Below are 21,562 nucleotides of genomic sequence, written 5' to 3' on the forward strand. Positions count from 1 at the left end.
CGGCCAACTATTGGCAACATGCCGTCATGTATAACATACTGCAGACGAGAAACCTCCCCACGCATGCAGTCATACATACCCAATGGGCTCTGGACGACATCTGACCACATGTTTTAACAAGGCCATCAAGGAGCACATAGGAGTCTCTCTAGCACCCCGAAAGTAATGGTGGAAAGATGATATGGGGCCCCCACTTGATGATTCACAATGGACATTGCCACTTGAGTCGCCCCAAAATATCTCTTGCAATCTAAGATTTAAGAGCATCCAATACACAGTACTCCATCTGGCTTATCTGACACTGGCCAAACTAAACCACATATTCCTGACGGCCAACCTCACACGCCCCGGATCCCACTCCAATGCCGCAGACCTCCAACACTTGCTATGGAAGTGGCCCACCCTAGTTCCATACTGGCAGGTAATCCATGAAACCCTAGCTTCCATCACGGAACTCCCACACCTGAGAACACGGGCAACAACTACTTTAGGGATCTATAAATGAGGAAAGAAACACATAGTCCAGGCCCACTTTGCAAACCTAGCATTTTTACTTGCCAAATGTGTCCTCACTCTGCACTGCAGAGCTTCCCCTGGTACAGTGGCATAAGGCTCTTCTCCATTGGGGAGAGGCCGAAAGTTCCAATCTCCATTATCAAGAGGCGCGTTGCCTCTATAAAAGACCCATTGCAGCAGCATGAGGCACCATGCTAACAGTTCAGAGAAGAGATGCGTCAAGCAGATGCCGTTCCCCCCCTTCCAGGGACGCCTGGACGTGATTCCCCTCATAATCCTTAGCACAACATGCTAGATCTAACCCTTTGCCCCAGAAGAGCTTGCGCCTCAGGCCTCATTCCATCACTGTCCCTGACCCTAGGGGAAAGCAAACTCAGCTGGGAATTGAGGCCCCAACCTGAGGTTTCCTCTGCACCCCTGACCACTGTCACCCTCCCAACCAGAATTCCTGTCATCTCCGCTCACGCTGATGCACAACTTTACTCCTACCTCACAGTTACTGTTGCAGAGGTAAACACACCATAAGAATCAACACTGGAGTTGCATCTCACAAACGCATTAGGCAAAGACCATGAGACTAACACACTCATCTCCGACCATAGCGTTGGACCGACCCGCTGTTGTTGTACCCTTGCCTGACAATGGCAACGTCTATGATGTTCTGATTCCGACATGTTGTATAAAAGTGAAAAACCTCAATAAAAAGAGTTTAGAAAAAACATTGTATATTGCAGTTGCAACAGCAAACCTGCAGCTATGGTTGAATTATGACTAATATAGGGACTGCCTTGTTTCTCTAAGAACTGCATACAATTTGACAGACATTTGACCTAGACATCTCAGGTACAGTTTTACTAAATTTGTGGAAACTCACCAAGGTGAAATAAAGATATTTGGGCTAGCCTACAAGCAGACTGTCCCACTTTAAATCCTATCTTTCTCTCTTCTACATCAAAAATTGCTGAACGAAATTACAAGAAATTTAGCATGCTTAAACATTTAGCTATTTGGGTAAATCCATCAAGCAGTATTTGAGATGTTTGATTACAAAAAGGTGCAGATAGGAGTTTGAAAAATTAATCCTTGATATTTGGATAGTTACTCTGTTCACTACCACCAGATTGAAAGATGACTACTGGATTAAAAATAGCAACAAAAAAAATCAATCTTGAAAGACTGAGAAAGGCTTTCTTCCTTTCAATCATTTCGGGATACAAGGATCCAAGAAGGATCTGCAGACTCAAGCACTTTAACTGACTGGCATTTCAGGGAATGTGTTGTAGAAGTCCCTGTTATTCTCTGCAAGGGATCTACAGACATTAGCACTTCCTTATAGGCCATGAGCCAGGACCCCAAATTTAGGCCATTGGTACCACTCTGGGGGATGGGTTCTAACATTATTTTTTTGCAAGGTATGGATGCCTACAGATGGAAAATATGTGATAGCAAGTCATCACTCTTTGCCTTTTGTCTGATATTATTAGATTGGCAACCATAGCCGAAATAATAATGTTTTTGATATATATGATAAACAGCATACAAATTCATCACTACCAGTTGCTCGGTCCCCTCATGTTTTTCCAACTTCCACCCTCTCCCAACTGGACTAGGTGTCTGTGGATCATTCATAAAACATCTCTTGCTTAAAGCTCCTTGATAGTTTGTACGTTTGGCATGTTACTTCAGACAGTCCCTCCAAGGTGGAAGTTGATGAACGTCTATTTTACCCTTCTTTGCGCAGATTATGTGATATCTCAAGTCATTCATGCGATGAACCGAAGATTTTGGTGCATGCAGCAAGCACGAGAAGTGCTCAAATTTGCCCATTAGTTCTTCAGAGATATCCCATTCTCAGAGCTGCAAAAATGTTTCCTGTGTAAATCTGTTGCAGACAAGATTTTGAATGCAGTTACTTTTCCTTTTCCCGCAAATGACTTACTGTGTCACATCCGGTAGATGTAGGGAGACCTGTCATAGATCAACAAAATTTTCACCAAGGGTGGAAGCTATTTTCCAATGTCAAGGACTCACATGCGTATTTTAGTACCACATTTCAGAAACAACTTAGCCATGATTTAGCCATGGACTCCCAAACATATCTGAGTCATCTGAGCTTATCATTACTTCCACATAACCCTCATTAGCAGCTTGTGCAACATGCAGCAACAAACAACCATCTGCTTCTTTGTGTGTACTGTTGAGATCGGGGAACTTGTGGCCTCCTTCAGATGTGATTTTGTAGCATCTATCTTCACAGGTCACGAACAGTGTTTTATTCTCAAGTTTACAAAATACTCTAGTGTTCTCCATTCGTTAACAAGAAATACAATGAGAGTTGTTTTATTCCTTATGTGGCTTAGGAATTTCCTCCACTGTCTGACAATCTGGAAGGTGAGATGCTCTGTAACTGGTGCCCAAATTCCTCCCCTCTGATTGTCTTGTTGCTGTTCTTAATAGACGTCTTATTGTATGTATCAAACACAACATTGATTCTTTGACTCCTATTTCCTTCCCTCAAAGCCATGGACAAGACAGACATAGCCACCTCACCAAAGTTTGATTCCTCTCCTTTTACTCTCTGAATAAGAACCATACCATCAATCAGTGTGGCTGAATTTCCAGATATTTCCTCCTCAAGGGTAACATTTTTCTGCAAGTATGTTGCTAAAACAGCTTTGTTTGTCTTTCGCAACAGACCTTCTAGAGTTGCTAAAGCCCATGGTAAAGGTCCTAAGTGATGAGAGAGTACATCCGCCATTTGAAGGTTCCGTTTCTGTTCTGTCACAATGATTTGACCAAATAATTCTTAGTCTGCATTCATGATTGTCCTTCCATTGCTGTTTACTGCCTTCTTCGTGGACATGTTAGTAAAGATTTTTAGGCCATTATTTATACTTTTTTAGCACCGCATTTGTGCCGCTTTTTGACGTAAAAGCAGCGCAAATGCAGTGCTAAAAAAATATAAATATGGGCCTTAGTTTTTTCATTTTTATTTGGTCATAAAACTTCTTAATCAGTGTATTATTCTAAAGTTGCTTTACTTTGAAGTCTGTATAACGATGTTTACCTATTTCATATGCCTTCATTATGTCAGAAACTATGTCTTGAGATGCCTTTTTTGTCTTGGAGAGACTAATGACATCATGATCATATGGCCCAACAAATGGGTTCATCCAGCTTTGAACTAGACTAACAGCTCTCGTAACAGTATCTTTGTCTTTTTCAATTCGTGACTTATGTAGGTCTGAGTGAGTAAGATCTGATCAGTTATTACAAACTATTTCCCTTATCTGACCAAAAAAGGAACTTCTGTGGTCAGCTGCCATATAATATCTTTTCACAGCACCCGCTTTGAGGTTGAATCTTGTTGTACCACCCAGAGTCTGCGTGTCTTTGTTGACTGTTACCTCTATTGCTTGATCGTCCGGAATTTGTCCAAACAGATTAACATGTGACACTTGACCTATAAAGCATTTGTTGACGAAGTTGTGGTGTATCTCTGGATGTTTCACTGCAAGTAGTATCTGTGCAACATAGTATTCAGGAAGATATCTAACGTGGTTCATCCTGTCATATGCAAAATACCATAGGATCATAGAGCGTATGGCAGTAAGATGTAAATAACTATTTCCTTCTCGAGCAGCATGACATTTTCAACATTTTCAACAATATCCACATATGACATCCAAAATGCAGAGAGATCTCCATTGTCATGCCAAAGATGCTCCATTGTCATCCCAAAGCTGTTTTACTTCAGCAAAGTCAGCATTCTGCAAGAGATAATCTAATCTCTGTTGGCATAGGTCTTTTGCAAAGTCATCAACATTCTTAGTGAAGGAGTAGACAACCTGAATGTTCTCTTCGTAATTCTTCTCCACCCGGGTATAAATTCGAACCAAGCCAGTCACAACATAGCTTCATACACACACGTGTACTCGAACTGCACAATTGTACATAGAATCTTCTAATACTGATGATACTGATCCTTCTACTATCATGTCTGCTTCAACGCAAAGGTTGCAAAGGCCTGCATCTTGAAAGCGTTTTCCAAGAATAGGCATGACATTGCAAATGGTGTGAAAGGTGCCCATTCGAATAATGATTCTGTCATATGTTGTTTCATGCTTCCACACAATCTCAGTTGCTTCTGTGTAGAGAGCTTGATCCATGACCACTGCAATTTTCACCAAATGCAGTGATCCCCTTATCAGCTGTGATTGTTTCAAAATTTCAGAAACAGCTGTCAACTCAGTTGCAGGGGAATTAATGGTGGGCAAGTAGCCAATGGAATCCTATGATACATTAACTAAGTCTCTAGTAATGATGTTAATCATGTCCAAGTTGGTATTATCTTTGTGAGGCTTGCTTCTTGTCTTGTAACAACCCAGATGATGTTCTTTTTTTAATGCAAGCTTCAATTGGGCAACACATTCCGGCATGATTTTGGTGCTTGTCATCAATGGCTGAGGCCCAACTCATTCACCAGAAGCATACATGAACAATGGTCTTTGCTTTTATTTCACAATGCTTGGGAGAGGAGCTTTAAAAAGTTGTGGTTCAAAAACTTGGGCTGCACAGCTATACCGTTGACTCAATGAGTTGTTCCCCTACCAGTAAGAGTCTTTTCCAGCATATCAGTGCTATACCAATCTAAGTTAGTGAAGACATGAGGCTGAATGTTGGCTGGACGAACAATTTGCTCATGTAAGGTAGCATCAAGTTTCTGAGCACACAAGGCAGTATCATTTTCTTCCAGTTGTGAGTATAAAATCCCAAGTCTGTTAAGAATGTAAATGATTTCAACATTGCCTGTCAGTGTTTTTACGGTGTGTGGGAGCAACAATTGCTTGGGGGGATTTCTGCTGACCATATGTGACTGCATATTTAATGTCATGACTGAATGATTACAAAAGTAAGGTGACCCTTTTGGATGGCTTTGTGTTTTATGGATCTCCAGTCAGATGTCCTAATAGGAACCGTTTAAGGTAATCAGGCACTGTAAATTAATCTTTATCAATATCTGATTATTACATGCCCATAGTGATGATGTTCAGTTTGTTTTAATCATCGTACTTATGTGGGATGATGTTTGATCAATGATCTTGTTCATGTCTGTTGCCTTAACCTTTAAAACTGATAATTTTCTTTTCAAAATCTGGTTTTCTCTTACAACGTCCTGTAGCATGACACTATCAGGTTGGGCTAATAATTTTCTTTGATTGCCTGGAAATATGTGGAGGTTGTCACCGAACTCGGAGCCCAATTTTCTTCTAATATGCTTTTTCGTTGCGTGTCATGACGGTTTCAAGCCTCTCAGTGAGAGTCGTCACATGTATTATCTCATTGTTAGGAATAATCACAGTTCTAATGTATAGTTCATCATATGCTTCATCTCTCATCATTTTGTAGTGATCATCGGTGTGAATGCTAGATGCATGATCTTCCTCCTTTGCTTTAACTCTTGTGTAGTTCCTCTAACAAGATGCATGACAATGGACTTCTGCAGCCACTAGGTCCCGACTACAAACTGCTAAGATCTTTGAATCATAATTAATGGTTGGACACTCTTGAAGCCTTTTGTCAACTCTAAGCTCTGTGGCCTTGATCAATTTCCCACGCGTGAATGTTCCCTTGTAGTATTTTATGTTTCCACAAAATATACATTCTCCAGCATACACGTTTGACTTTAATGATGTTCTTCTGTTTAAGCGTTTACTCATGCACTCACTCGTTCCAACATCATCACTGACACTTGCTTCAGCTTTTTGCTTAATAGTCTGTAAATCTCCCTTCATAGTACACAGGCTCTTGCACTTTCTGTGGTAAAATACTTGGGGAACCATGTTGCTTTCCACATTCCTCCCAATGTCTAACAGTGGAATGTGATTCTTTACTTGAGCTGCTTCTAACAAAGTTTTCCATGACGAGTAGTCCTGCGGGTTTGTCAGCGTAATTCCATATAGGACATTTGACCATAAATGAATTATACACTGGGGATCAGAGGGACAGGATGTGCTTGTTTTAGTCGGTTTCATGATGCTCGACAGTCATTCACCTCCAGCTCTGGAAAAATAAATTAATTAAACAATGTATACATTTTACTTGGTGTACTTAAAGTAATCATAATTACTATTATAATTATTAGCAATTTACATAATGACATTTACTATAATTGTAATTTTTAATAATAAAATTAAAAATAACAAATGTTATGAAACATTTCCATTTACATCAAGGTATCTTCGGAGTGGAGTGTTAACTCACAAAAGGCAAAAAGTTATGACTTGCTATCACATATTTTCCATCGCTAGGCTTCCATACCTTGCCAATAAATCATATTAGAACCCATCCCCCAAGTGGTAAGTTTAGAATGTTTTGTAAGTTCCTTGACACTCTTCCATTATTCTAGAGCTCTTCACGAACTCCCCTGTCACTTACTTTTCAATTGTTTATTTCCACCCATCTTGCTCTTCTGCTGGCAAAACATAGCCTGCTTTGGGCGTCTATTCCTTTTAGTTTGGGCACACACTTGGATACCCATGCTATTACATGCTATTACATATTTTGCCTTTTGGCATGTATAGCCAGAATCGAAATTTGTGTTTTCAACTGTATGGGGACTATGGGCTCCGCCCACACATCCACCAACTACTGCATGCTAATAACTACATCACTCACTTCTGCATACTGCTTGTGGATGAGTCTTTCTGCAATTACTGATACTTGATATTGTGGGAACATATTTTGGTACCCACGCTTTTGCGTATTTTGCACGCGTGGTTCTCCCTGTGTAAAGATACCTTGGAGGTTGGTTTTTCCAACTACTTGGGCCCATACGAGTTCCGTTCACAGACCCTCTCCAACCACTAGATGATAATATTCACATTACGCACTTGCTTTCCCCACACATGGGGGTTAGTTTTAAAGTTCAAAAAAATTATATTTTTCCTGGTTGGACCGGTCCGTACAATGGTTACTTGTTCATGTTTCTGCCATCCAAGGTTTGCGCTCACCTTATTCCTGAATTTTATGTCAGTGACTTGCGGTGTCTTTTTTCACAATATAACACCAGTGCACTTTTTCACTTTGTAACTTTGCATTGCGCCTTCACCATACAGGAGCAACTTTTTTTATATTATTATTTTTATATCATTCTAACTTTTTTTGATACTGAATAAAATTGTATATATTTCCCTTTCTTTCCTTCTACACACCGAGGGCCTCATTTTGAGGTTGGCGGGTGACAGAAGCCATCTGCCAAACTCTTTCGGATGGAAAACGGCCACTCCAGTTTTCCACCCACCGCCCCAATTATGAGTTTTCAACTGAGCCAGCAGGCGGAAACAGTGTTTCCGCCCGCTGGCCCAGCGGAATACTCACCACAACGTTGACGCCAGCTCGTAATCAAGCCAGCGGCAATGTTGTTATGCATCGGGTGCAGCAGCACCCGTTGCACTTTTCACTGCCCGTAATTCAGGCAGTGAAAAGCGCAACGGGCTGTCCATGGGGGCCCCTACACTGCCAATACCAAGTGCATGGGCAGTGCAGGGGTCCCCACAGGGCCCCCGGCAGCCTGTCTCCGCCAGCCTTTGCATGGCTCTGGGACCGCCATGCAAAAGTCTGCGGAAAGGGGACTCATAATCCCCAGGGCAGCTGTGCTTGCAGCGCTGTCCTGGCATATTAAGACCACCGGCACCTTCAGGCTGTCGACTGATGGCAACTTGGTGGTGTTGGCGGTCAGACCGTGGCAGCTCTACCAGGGTCTTAATGTGGAGGCATGACACAGCTTTGCCAGCAGTCCAAACTCCACTGTGGCCCTAGCGGTCTCATGACCGTAGGGTCGTAATGAGGGCCTATGTATTTAATAGAGTAACCGTGAAAGTCAAGGGTAACACTTCCCCCTTGTGGACCATTTGTGCTAAAAAAAAAACATGCCATGACTCACCAAGGTAAATCAGGAATGCCACACCCAATTCACTAGTAAATCCTCATGTCTTCCCAGGGTTTCAACCAGAGGATTTGGCTGCTTCAGCAAAGTGTTGAGGCAAAGTGCACAGGTTCTGCAAAGTTACTGCAGATCTTGTAATTCTGATTGGAATGGTAACTCTATAGGACCTCAGACAATGAGGGCTGAAATCAATTTTTTGTCTGGTCCAACTGGATGAGGTAAGAGCTCCCCAACATTAGTTATTTTTATGTTACTTAGAAAAGCAATATGTGTTTTCATCATAAACCCTAAATGCCGAATGTGGGCACCTGTGTAACTGTTATATGAGCCCTGGAACTCAAGTGCAAAACCTTAACTAATGGAGTGGCTGTGTGCTACTGTTTTTCTGTTTCCAGGAAGCAGGATAGTGCCAAAGCCAGCACTCAGATCATCACCCTTTGCCACCTCCCACATCTTCCAGTAGAGAACATCATCGTTCAAAACTACAACACTTCCCGGTGCCTAATGAGCCAACAGCCCTCCGAGAGGGGCCTGCTGTATGTCTGCGGCTGTGTGGACGAACAGGAATGCAACGATAAACTCATCTTTGAAAACCACATGAATGGTGAGAAATATTTTCGCTCATATTATGGTATGACTAGACTTTCAAGTGAATCTTTAAAAATCAAATCTTAAGGTGTTCAAGAAGGAAGAGATGTTGCAAATAAACTTCAATTTGAGAAAGACTTTGATACTGGAAAATAAATTTATGGATCCAGTCGCTGACTCCCTGCTATTCTGAAGGACATTTGTATATATGAAAGTCCTGTAAAGGGGCAGTCAATGAGTTGTTATGAGCGCCAATGCTAAGACAGCAAGGGTTAGATATTGATTTTTATTTAAGCATTAAAACCCACTATCTTGGGCAATAGCAATTCAAACCTATGTTATGGACTATAGCGAGGGTGAGGACCTTTAATAACCATCATAGCCAGAAGCAAAGGGCTACCATGCCATTAGAACATCCACCTACCGTGAATAGAATGCTCTACATTAAAAATGGAGAAACACAAAGACAAACATTCTAATGTTGGAGCAGGTCTGTACCAGCCATTATTAGCCCTAAGCAATGCCATTATGTTCAGCAAAGCTCTCAACTTCACAAAGTTTTAATGCTTTTTATTAGAAAACTAAATTCAAAGCTGTCAGTCTTTGGCTCTGGTACCTTGTTCAGTTCACCAGCATATACAACCAATGGGGAATAGTGTGTTATTCCATATCTTGAGCATATTTTGATTACATACGGGCACCATACCAATGTCTGCCAAATGTTCTTTAGCTGGTTACCTTCCGGTTTAACTCAGGTGACATTACACTATTCAATCATATTATATTAGTTCATGATCATTGCTTTGCATATGGTGTACATGCACAAGATGTGCCAAAAATAAAGCACCTCCCTCTTTGTCCTTAACAAAACAAACACAGCAAAAATAATTTTAACCATCATGATAAATGGGGATCTTAGATCTTGACGGGTATTGCCCTCCACAAACACTGTTGTGTTTATGAACTTACTGATCCACTTCTTTCCACCTAATTGTGCCTGCTGGTTACTCCCACCCTTGGTGTTCTGCTGCTCTTCTTGACACTGCATCATCTGCCATCTTCTGAATTGACAAACTCTTGTATTTATTTGGTGGTTCCACCTTTTCTAATTACAAATCACCATAATATATGTAGGGACTGGGGTTTATATAGTGCAAACTAAGCTGGATTGCAAACAGGCACTGCACAAGGGAATTCTGTATATAATGGGGGTTAGGACTAAGAGATTTGGGGCCATATTTACAAGAAAGTGTCTCATCACTAGTGATGTGGCACTTTTCTTGCGGCCCATTTGAGTCCCCTAACACCACCATGGTAGCGCCGTATTTACAATTCGGCACACCATTGCGCATGTTAGGGTAATAGCCTCATTTTGTTGACGCTATTGTAACACTATATTGGATTAGCATTAAAAAAATTACGCTAATCTAGTATAGTGTTAAGAGGCCCATTGAAATCAATGGGAGCCTCATTTTAACACCTCCTTTAAACAGACGTCAAAAATGAGGCTAGAAAAGCCACAATGGAATCTTGTTGATTCCATTGAGCCATGCTTAGCAACCCTCTAACGAGGGAACACCCCCTTTGCATAAATCATGCATACATTATGCATGATATGGCAAAAAGGGTTTACAAAGTGGCACAAACCTAGTTTGCACCACCCTGTAAATATGGCGTTATGGTAGTGACCCATTAGCGTCACATTTGGAGCAAAGTATTTGCCTCAAATATGACACTAAGGGGCGCAAGGGCCTTGTAAATCTGGCCCTTGGTGTCCACTGGTCAGAGATAGGGGACAGGAAGAACTATGGTTGCATATCAGACAGATAAGGTGCTCTTTGAAAAGGTGAGCTTTCAGGTATTTTCTGAAGTGCAAGAACAATGGGGCAAGCCTAATATGTATGTAATAGTGATCCAGAAACCCCTTTTCCTCCTTGTTATTTCAGTGTTGCACTTCTGGACTTTGAGTCTGGTGATTTCTGGCTTCCGGTGTTGTTACATTGTCCAGAGATGGGAAATTTTCCTGCTAGGTACCATGGAGTGTTGATTATTACAAAATTGTATGTGATACAGCAGGTCTTTTAAGATCACATGGGCCTGCATGGTCAACATACATTTTCCTTCCCAATCTCCCATCTATCAGAGGGTTAGTAATCTTCCTTCTCAGGTTTCATTTGCTACCTTCCCGATCTTGAACACTTCACCAGCCTTCACTCTGACTGTTTATAGTGGCCTGTGCGTGAGTGAGTTTATAGAATATGTGAGCATGTGTGTGGAACCCACCAATGGTGTTCTAATTTTTTCACTGATCAGTCCCTAGTGGTTCACTGAAATTAAGTAATGTTAAAAGGGTGCTTACATCTCATTGCCTAATAAAATATTAGTGTTTCACTGAGAAAGTTGCATATGTGCATTGCTTCACTCTTTTCAGACCACATGCTCAATGTTACTTTCCTATTCATCCTGCAATTCCTGACAGTAACCCATTCATCTTTTGATTACCACTTTCTCCAGTTGCCCTTTCATTGTACTGCCCTGTTTTGCCAAACTGCTGATATTCCATCTAATGGCCATTAGCCAACAAAATCCCAAGGCTGCAGCCAAGTGATAAACCAAGATGTAATCTAGTGGCTAAGTTGCTGATTTTAGAGGTCTTTTTTAGCAATTTATTGTGTAAACTAAGAGAGAGCTGGATTGTGAGCAAAGAGAGGACCATCAGCCTTAAACCATTCTGGTGGGTGAGAAAGTAACTCGGTAAAAGGGACATTCTGCTCTTCGGAGGCATAAAACCCATTCTGTTATGTACTCTGAGAGACAAGGCTATACCTTAGGGGGCATCGTGGTCATCTTGCCATTGTGCAGACAAAAGAGTAGATAAAACAGGATTTCTGATGGCCTCTATCAGATGATGGATATATTTGTTTGTTGAGTGCTGTAGCAGTGACAATATTTCTTAGACCTGTACCCCTCCAATGTGGAAGACTTCCTGACTTCCAATGGTAGGAGTTCGCCATCGATTTAGTTGGCCACTTGCATGGGGAACAGTCTGTGCCATATCTTTTTGGTTCTAGTGAACTTGTTCTGTGGGTGGCTTAAAGTTACGTTTGTTAGCAACACTACTTCCAGAGTCTTCATAAGCATTTTTGGAAGGAAGTTTTCAAAGGCAGTGCTTTGCAGAGTCCTTGCTGGAAATATAGTTAAATTTTCCTCAATGGTGTCATCCATAAAAATGTGCATGGTACCATCCTGAAATTAATGGGGTGGTAGAGTATTGTAATAAAACTTTGAAGTGAAAGTGTTTTCTTGGAAAGAAGAGCTGAAAAATAGATTGGTGAAGTATAGGACCACAGGTCATTCTTCTTTTAAGTCAATAGGAAGCAGAAGCCAGGTACCTGGTTGTTTCCTTGTTGGATGTCCTGGGCCAAAGGGTGTGTAAGTGTCTCTGTGCATGATGAGTGAAGAAGGAGGGAAGTGGGTAACCAAGTGTGTTACCAAAAGAATAGAAAGTGTTATTTTGATGATTTGTATGCATGTGTGTTGTGCACAGTGGTCCAGGTTTAACACCCATTGTGGATTGTTAAGGCTTTTAAGAATGCCATTAATAACAATGACAGCAAGATCTGTTACCTGAGTCAGGTTTCCCTGTGCTCAGGTTCTACTCAGAAGAATGTGAAAGAGAAGATAGTTAATGTGGTGGACACATTTCCTCAGTGGCATAAAGTCTGTGGGGAAGCACACCTCCTTGTAAGGAGAGAATACAGAAGTACAAGAAAAGCACAAAAAGCTTGAATATTTAATGGGCTTCATGTAGTCCAGTCTGCACTTGGACGCCTTTTTGCACTCCTTTTTCAGTACTCCATTGTATATTCTTTTAGTTGTCAGTACCATCGTGTGGAATGTGTCTCTTTCCTCTGTACCCAGCATTGATTGTGTTTTTTATCTTGAATGTTTTAGCTAGAATGGCCCATTCTTGAGGTCCTTGTCCTGTTTTACAGGTCAGTTTGTAAACAGGGGAAGAGAAGTGGATTCCTAGAACACTGGGGTTGGAATCCTGAGCTGGTATGCTGAACTCGAGAGGTGGGATGTAGAACTCTTGGACAGAAGAGTTCTTTGGGTAGCAGCTGGCTGCGTTTGAGGTCTTATTCAATACAGTTCCTACCATACCTTACTTGCAGTGACTATGGAGCACTTTTATCAACCCCATTTTCCACAGAACCACAAAGAAGCATCATTTGATTGACTTGAATTCCTTTTCCGCATCTAGGTATATAACGGGGAAGGCCCACTATAACACATTAGCCTTTCCTATTGTGTTACACAGCATTCTATGGCCATCCTTGTTAATCCTTTACAAGTGTTCCCCCTCCAGCCCTTTAAGTTCCTCACCTGAGTCCCTCACTACTACTGTCTTCATTCTAGGTTTTTGAAATACGAAATGCGTTTACCTCCTCTTCAAGCCAATATGATGTCTTCTCTTAATGTCTTCCCTTAATGTCTCTTTGCTTTTGATAGAGTGTGGATTTTTCAATCTGCCAGTATTGTTTTGGTAAGCATGGCTCTCACTGAGAGCCAGTTGCTTGGCTATTGGTTTCTAAATCAGGTTATCAGATATCTCCATTACTAGTGAACATGCATTCTATATCTTGCTCTGGGAGAAAATCATAGTCTGGTTTCAAGAAGAACCAATGCACACCTTACTGATAAAAAAAACCCTTATGTACAAATCTCCATTCATTCTATATGTGCAGGTCTTTTGCAAATTCCTGTAATTTGATTAGCCCCTTTGGTGATGCTTCAATCAATCAATAATTTGTTAAGCGCGCTACTCACCCGGAAGGGTCTCAAGGCGCTGGTGGGGGGGGGTGCTACTGCTCGAAGAGCCAGGTCTTGAGGCGCTTCCTGAAGGTCATGAGGTCCTGGGTCAGACGTAGGTTGACGGGGCGGGAGTTCCAGGTTTTGGTGGCAAGGGGGGAGAAGGATCTGCCACCGGTTGTGGTACGGTGGATGCGGGGGACGGTTGCGAGGGCGAGGTTGGCAGAGCGGAGCTGGCGTGTCGGGATGTGGAAGTTGAGATGCTCGTTGAGGTAGGCAGGCCCTGCGTCGTGGAGAGCTTTGTGAGCGTGGATCAGGAGTTTGAAGACGATCCTTTTGTTGACAGGGAGCCAGTGGAGGTCTCTGAGGTGGGCTGAGATGTGTTCATGACGAGGGAGGTTGAGGATGAGTCGTGCTGAGGAGTTCTGGATGCGCTGGAGTTTCTTCTGGAGCTTGGCCATTGTTCCCATGTAGAGGGCGTTGCCATAGTCCAGTCTACTGCTGACAAGGGCGTGGGTGACTGTTCCCCTGGTTTCCACGGGGATCCATCTGAAGGTCTTGCGGAGCATGCGAAGGGTGTTGAAGCATGAAGATGAGATGGCGTTGACTTGCTGGGTCATAGAGAGCGAAGAGTCCAGTATGAAGCCGAGATTGCGTGCATGGGTGGTGGGTGTTGGGGCCGACCCCAGAGTGGCAGCCCACCAGGAGTCATCCCAAGCTGATCTGTTGGGGCCGAAGATGATGATCTCTGTCTTCTCCGAGTTCAGCTTGAGGCGGCTTGCTTCCATCCTGGCAATGGCGTGAAGTCCGGTGTGGAGGTTGGTCTTAGCAGTTGCGGGGTTCTTAGTGAGAGAGAGGATGAGCTGAGTGTCGTCTGCGTAGGAGACATGTTGAGGCTGTGGGATCGGACGATGTTGGCGAGCGGTGCCATGTAGACACTGAAGAGGGTGGGCCTGAGTTAGGATCCCTGGGGGACTCCGCAAATGGTCCTGGTGGCTTTAGACAGGAACGGGGGGAGGCGGACTCTTTGGGTTCTTCCAGAGAGGAAGGATGTGACCCAATCCAGGGCTCTGTGGCGGATTCCGGCATCGTAGAGGTGTGTGCGAAAGGTGTGGTGACAGACGGTGTTGAAGGCTGCGGAAAGGTCAAGGAGGATGAGGGCAATGGTTTCACCTTTGTCGAGCCTGCTCCTGATGTCATTGGTGCAAGCGATAAGAGCGGTCTCGGTGCTGTGGTTCTTGCGGAAGCCAGGCTGGGAAATGTCGAGTAGGCTGTTGTCCTCCAAGAAGCGGGATAGTTGGTTGTTGACTATCTTCGCAATGACCTTCGCAGGGAAGGGGAGTAGGGAGATTGGCCGGTAGTTTTTGAGGTCTTTGGGGTCGGCTTTGGGCTTTTTGAGCAGAGCATTGACTTTGGTGTGTTTCCAGCTCTCCGGGAAGATGGCGGTCTCGAAGGAGCTGTTGATGATGGTCCAGAGCTGGGGAGCAATGATTTGGCTGGCTTTATTGAAGACGTGGTGAGGGCAGGGGTCATCGGGAGAGCCGGGGGGGATGGTGCTCATGGTCTTGGTGGTTTCCTCGTCGTTGTTGGGGTCCAGGTGCTCAGGACGTTGGTGTGGCTGGGTGCGTTGGGGTCGACCTTGGCAGTGGTGGGGGACGGCGGTGCGGAGCTTCCATGGATGTCTGTGATCTTGCGGTGAAAGAAGGTGGCGAGGGAGTCGCAGAGGTCTTGCGAGTGGGGTGGGTCCACAGAGCAGGACTTGGGGTTGGTGAGTTCCTTGATGATGCTGAAGAGCTCCTTGCTGTCGTGTGCGTTGTTGTCAATTCGTTCTTTGTAGAAAGATCTTTTGGTGGTCCGGATGAGCTGGTGATGTTTGCGGATGGCGGACTTGAGGGCTGCGTGGTTGCTTTCTGTTTGTTCTTGGTGCCAGATCTTCTCGGCTTTCGGGCATTCTCGTTTGGAGGCCTGAAGGTCTGCGGTGAACCAGGGAGCTTTTCTGTTGGTGCAGGTGTTGGTGGTTTTCTTGAGTGGAGCGAGGGTGTTGGCGCAGTCATCGAGCCATTGCTTGAGGTTGATGGTGGCAGTGTTGGGGTCGTTGGTTTTGGGCAGTAGGGCATGGGCGAGGTTGGAGATCAATTGGTCCTTGGAGATCCTGTTCCACTTGCGGTGAGGGATCCGATGCTGTTGGTGGTGGGTTTCTGGAAGGAAAAATTAACACAGCGGTGGGCGGTCCAATGGAGTTCGGTGGTGTGAGTGAAGGTGACGTGGCTGCTGGAGGAGAAGATGGCGTCGAGTGTGTGATAGGCTACGTGGGTGGGCGAGGTGACCAGTTTCTTGAAGCCAAGGTTGACAAGGTTGTCCAGTAGGGCTGAGGAGTTGCTGTCGCCGGTGTTCTCGAGGTAGAAATTCAGGTCGCCGAGGAGCATGTAGTCCGTGGAGGCGAGGGTGTGGGTGCTGATAGTGTCGGCGATGGCATCGCAGAATTGTGGGCCCAGGGGTCTGTAGATGAGGGTTCCTCTCAGGGTGGTGTTGGTGTTGACGTATATCTGGAAGTGCAGGTGTTCTGCGGCATCGAGGGCGTCGTGGGTGTCAGTTGAGATCCTGATGGAGCTTCTGTGGACTATGGCGATTCCTCCTCCTGGTTTGTTGGTACGGTCTCTTCGGGTGATTTTGTAGCCCTCGGGGGTGGCTATGGCGATGTCGGGTTCCGATCAGGGGTTCATCTAGGTTTCGGTGAGGAAGGCGATGTCTGGGGAGGTTGATGTGAGTAGGTCCCAGAGTTCGATGGCGTGCTTGTGGATGGAGTGGGTGTTGAGGAGGATGCAACTCAGGTGGTTGAGGTGGGTGGCATTGTTGTGGTGGTTGGTGACTTGAGCGCAGGTGAAGTGGCACGTGTGGCAGGAGAAAGGTCAGTGGGTGTGCCTAGGGGAGGTCCGGACGCAGGTGGTGGGGAAGCCTGGGTTGAGCGCAAGGAGATCTGTAGCGGTGTAGTGGCATCTGGCGGCATGGGAGGTGTAAGGGGCAAGGGAACTGGCGCTGGGCGCGGTCCAGGCGCAGACTGGCGCAGCGGCCGCCATTAAGAAGGGAAGGTGGGAGGAAGGAGCAGCTGGGAGGTGTGAGGTGGAGGCAAATGGGGGCGCGAGGGGCCGCAGGAGACGCAGCGGCGGGACCTGGGAGAAGGAGAAGTTGGAACAGAAAAAGGCAATAAAAAAGGCAATAAAAAAGGCAGTAAACAGGCAGAAAACAGAAGAAGGCAATAAACAGAAAAAGGCACAGAAAAAGGCACAAGAAGCACTAATATAGATTACAAGACACACACACAATACTTACGGCAACCACTAGTCACCAGGGATGAGGAGCAGGCAGGTGCCTGCGGGTGGTGGAGGGCCTCAAACTCGCGGCAGCAGCGAGGGTGGGGTCGGGGACATGGGGGCAGGCTGGTGGAGCTGCTTGGCATGTAGAGTGGTGCCTGGCCTTAAGGCATGTCAGGGGTCACTCTCAGCGCCACGCAGTGGCTGCCATTAAGAAGGGGAGGTGGGAGGGAGGAGCTGCTGGGAGGCGGTGGCAAATGGGAGCGCGAGGGGGGCGGGCCGCAAGGGACGCAGCTGCAGGACTGGGAAGAGGGAGAGGTTGGAACAGAAAAAGGCAATAGAAAAGGCAGTAAACAGGCAGAAAACTGAAGAAGACAATAAAAAGAAAAAGGCACAGAAAAACAGCACAAAAAGCACTAACACAGATTACAAGACACACACAATACTTACGGCAACCACTAGACACCAGGGATGAGGCGCAGGCGGGTGCCTGCGGGTGGTGGAGGGCCTTGAACTCACGGCAGCAGGGAGGTTGGGATCGGGGACACGGGGGCAGGCTGGTGGAGCTGCTCGGCGTGTAGAGTGGTGCCTGGCCTTAAGGCAGGTCAAGGGTCACTCCCCATTAGAACGACCGATGACCTAGTCCACTATGTCACTAAAATCTCCTCCTGGACTGAGAGACTCTGTTGACTTTCAAGGACTTGACTTTAGATATAATTCTAAAGCAAACCGACCACAAGTGGCATAACACTTATGCCATATGTTGAGTCAATTTGAATGTTATTTTGTAGGTTAGCTCCAAAAGTGGACATGAATCTTTGCTATTTTATGCCAACAGTGATCTTCAAATTGTTGCTTCTTCATGCTGTTTTGAAATGAGGGGCTACTTATCGTCTGCTTTTTATCTGCCTTCTATTCAAAATGTATTCACTGTGACCTCTTCTTTGAGTATTTGACCTCTCACTTTAGGTCCCATCAGTGTGTCGAAAGAGTCTTAAATGCACATATTTTATCAGTACTTTTTTTATAGTAATTCTGCTTGATGATAGGATTTAAAATCATGGTTCTTTCGTATTCTGACAAAATATTAAAATTTGAAATAGTGTAGATCACAAATATTGTAGCCAGAATTTTGTGATGTCAAGAATACTGTAGACTTGGTAATATTTTTTTTTAGGTTTTCAATACCATTCTCCCAAATACAGTTGTATGTAATATTGCTTTTTAAATATTGTTGTATTTTATATAGTTTTAATTTGTTTGATACATTTTAGATATTTTAATGTAAGTTATTAGTATTTTCATAAGAATTGTTCTGGTATAGTGTGTAAATTTGTTTATAAAACGTCATTTTTTAAATGTAAATAGAAACTGTTAGTTTAGTAGAGATGTGTAGCGAATTAGGGTGGGAAGTATTTTAATATGTAAATTAATATTTTTCATTTTTATTTTGTATTCAATTATTTTATCTCATTGTCATTATGTAAAGTAATTGATTGTTTTAATTATTTGTTGATTGTAATTAATTGTTAATTTTTTGATCAATGTATTACTTTTGAAATTGTCTTTATAGATAGTGTAATTAACGTATTGTAATGATTTTAATTGATTTGTTTTATTTTAAATGAAATAATAATCTTTCATTTATTATGTGATTTATTTTTTATTAGTTTCAAATATTTTTCAGTGTTCATCTTAAGCACAGGATGCGAAGTGTTTTAACTGAAAATATGTTTACCTTTATAAAATATTTTTTATTTACATTATAAGGTTTATATTTGTTACATTTACATTTGTTTGTTTTATATTTAATGAATACATTTATTATTTTAAATATATCTTAAAATTGTAAGGATTTGGTGCATATTTGACTGTTTATTTAAAAAAAATAGGAGCAGGAATAGTAAATCTGACCCTTCCAAAGTCCAACACTATCCCTACTATTGCTCAGATTGGAGTGGGAAAAGTAAATTTAATCACTCAAAAGGGCAACACTTTTCCTGTTGTTGCTTATATTGGACTCCTTATATTGGAGTAGGAATCACAAATTTGACCCCACTGAAATCCAACACATCCTTTACTACTGCTAAAATTGGAGTGGGAATAGTAATGTTGATCCTTCCAAAGTCAAACACTTTCCCTACTTTTGCAATGATTAGAGTGGGAATCGTAAATCAGACCCATCAAATGTACAACACTTTCTCTAATTTTGCTTACAAAGTGGGAATAGTAAATCTGACCATTGAAAATCCAACTTTTTATCTAATTTTGCTTGCGATGAGTGGGAATAGTAAAACAGACCCATCGAAAGTACCACGCTTTCCCTAATTTTGCTTGCGATGGAGTGGAAATAGTAAATCCTACTCCTACAAAGTCCAGCACTTTCCCTACAGTTGCTCAGATTATTGCATGAGTAGTAAATCATACCCCTTCAAATCTCAGCACTTTCCTTATTGTTGCTAGGATTGGAGTGGAAATAGTAAATCTGACCCCACTAAAGTCCAACACTTTCGCTAATTTAGTTTATGCAGGAGTGCGAACAGTAAATATGATCCACACAAAGTCCATTGCTTTTCCTGTTGTTGCTCAGGTTGATGTGGGAACAGTACATTTTACTCCTTCAAAGTGCAACACTTTCTCTAATGTTGCTAAGATTGAAGTGGGAATAGTAATTCTCACCCTATAAAGCCCAAAACTTTTTATACATTTGCTTACGTTGGAGTGGGAATAGTAAGTTTGATCCTTTCAAACTCTAACACTTTACCTACTCTTTCCAAGATTGGAATAAGGATAGTAAATCTGACTCCTCAATTTTGAACTCTTTCCCTAGTTTATTTATGTTGCAGTGGGAATAGTAATTCTGACACTTCAAAAGTCCAACATTTTCTAAATTTTGCTTACGTTAGTGTGGGAAAGTATTTACGACCCTTCCAAAGTGCAACACTTTCCTTACTTTTGCTGACCCCGTCCAAAGTACACCACTTTTCTTACTGTTAGTTAATTGGAGCAAGAATGGTAAAACTGACCCCTCCAAAATCTAACACCTTCCTTGCTGTTATTCAAATTGGACTGGGAATAGTAAATCTGACCCCTCCACTTTCCCTTCTTTTGCATAAATGAAAGTGGGAGTGATAACTCTGACCCCTCCAAACTCCAACACTTTCCCTACTATTACTTAGTGAGGAGTCGTAATATTTATTTTCAGTTTTTTATGATATTCTATTCCAATATATTTAGGTTCTCTATAATTTTCCCATGATAATTGTGCATTACGAAGTGTTTCTTCTCTATGGTGTTAGACAAAGAGTTCTTCAGTTCTTTTGGCGCAGGCCTTGCTTTGCCACTACTTTCTCAAGCTGTGCCTTGGAGGTGTGGATCTCTCAAGGCTTTGATGTCCTTGACCACCATACAGAAGTTGAATGCTGCATCCTGGTAGGAGGCACAACATCTTTGTGCTGATGCATTTCTTCTGGTTCTGCAGCACTCTGGTTGTATGGCAGAATATCATTAGCAAAAATACAAAGTTGCTACGCTGAAAGTGAGAGAGAATGATAGTACCATGTTTACTAAGATATGCTGCTGTTTTCCTCTCTCCCGTTCCTGACACACTTTAGGCTGCCATGTGCTAAAACACACCCGTTTGCACCATAGTGCAAAGGTATGGGTATTCTACCAAGCATAGGTCTTGAGCTGGAAGGAAATCTTCAAGTACAACAAGCACTGGAAAAGGCAATACATTTTGTTCAGAGAGAACTTTTGGCTGTGTCAATGTCTTGTAGATATGTTGTACAGCAGTGCATCTGCTGTTCGGTAAGACTGACGGCAAAGAAGTGCTCTAATGTAGCCAGAGATGACCATGTCATAGCACTTTTTTTATTGCTAGAGGGAGGACAGGGTGGGAAGTGTTTCTGAGGGTTGGATGGCTCGTAACACGGAGTGTGAGGGGGAAAAGAGCACTATGACCTGGCTTGCGGTGTTCACGTGATAGCCCTTTTTTGTTATGCCAGGTGGGTGGGGCAATCAATGACAAGGGAGAGTCAGGGAAAGCAACTAAAATGGTATGGAGGGAGGAATTGGTGCATGGCATGAAAGATGTTATGAAAAAGCGTCTTTACATGCCACTGCTGGCCGCATCTTAGCTCTTGTTTATAAGGGTAGATGGGGGGCACCATGGACAAAGTAAGGTGGGTGGGAGAAGGTAAGCAACAGAACAGACATCTGGAGAGGTTAAGCAAAAAGACGGGCAGCAGGAGGAGGATGGGAGGCGACTTGCAACAAAATGGACATCCGGTAGAGGGCATGAGGTAGCATGCAACAAGAAGGACAGTGGGAGGAGGGCAAGAGGGAACATGAAACAAGAAGGACAGCAAGAGCAGCACAAGAGGGG

The 21,562-nt window shown here is 43.3% G+C and overlaps 1 protein-coding gene across 1 annotated transcript in view; it reads left to right on the forward strand.

The window, feature by feature from the left end:
- The window catches only part of LOC138284943 (TGF-beta receptor type-2-like), a 402,906-nt gene that overhangs the window by 283,088 nt on the left and 98,256 nt on the right, over positions 1-21,562 (forward strand). Inside the window, exon 3 of the mRNA XM_069224291.1 lies at positions 8,860-9,068. Within this exon, the coding sequence (XP_069080392.1) occupies positions 8,860-9,068 (209 nt within the window). The remainder of the gene's footprint in view (positions 1-8,859; positions 9,069-21,562) is intronic.

The sequence above is a fragment of the Pleurodeles waltl genome, chromosome 3_1, assembly GCF_031143425.1.
Source record: "Pleurodeles waltl isolate 20211129_DDA chromosome 3_1, aPleWal1.hap1.20221129, whole genome shotgun sequence".
NCBI lineage: Eukaryota > Metazoa > Chordata > Amphibia > Caudata > Salamandridae > Pleurodeles > Pleurodeles waltl.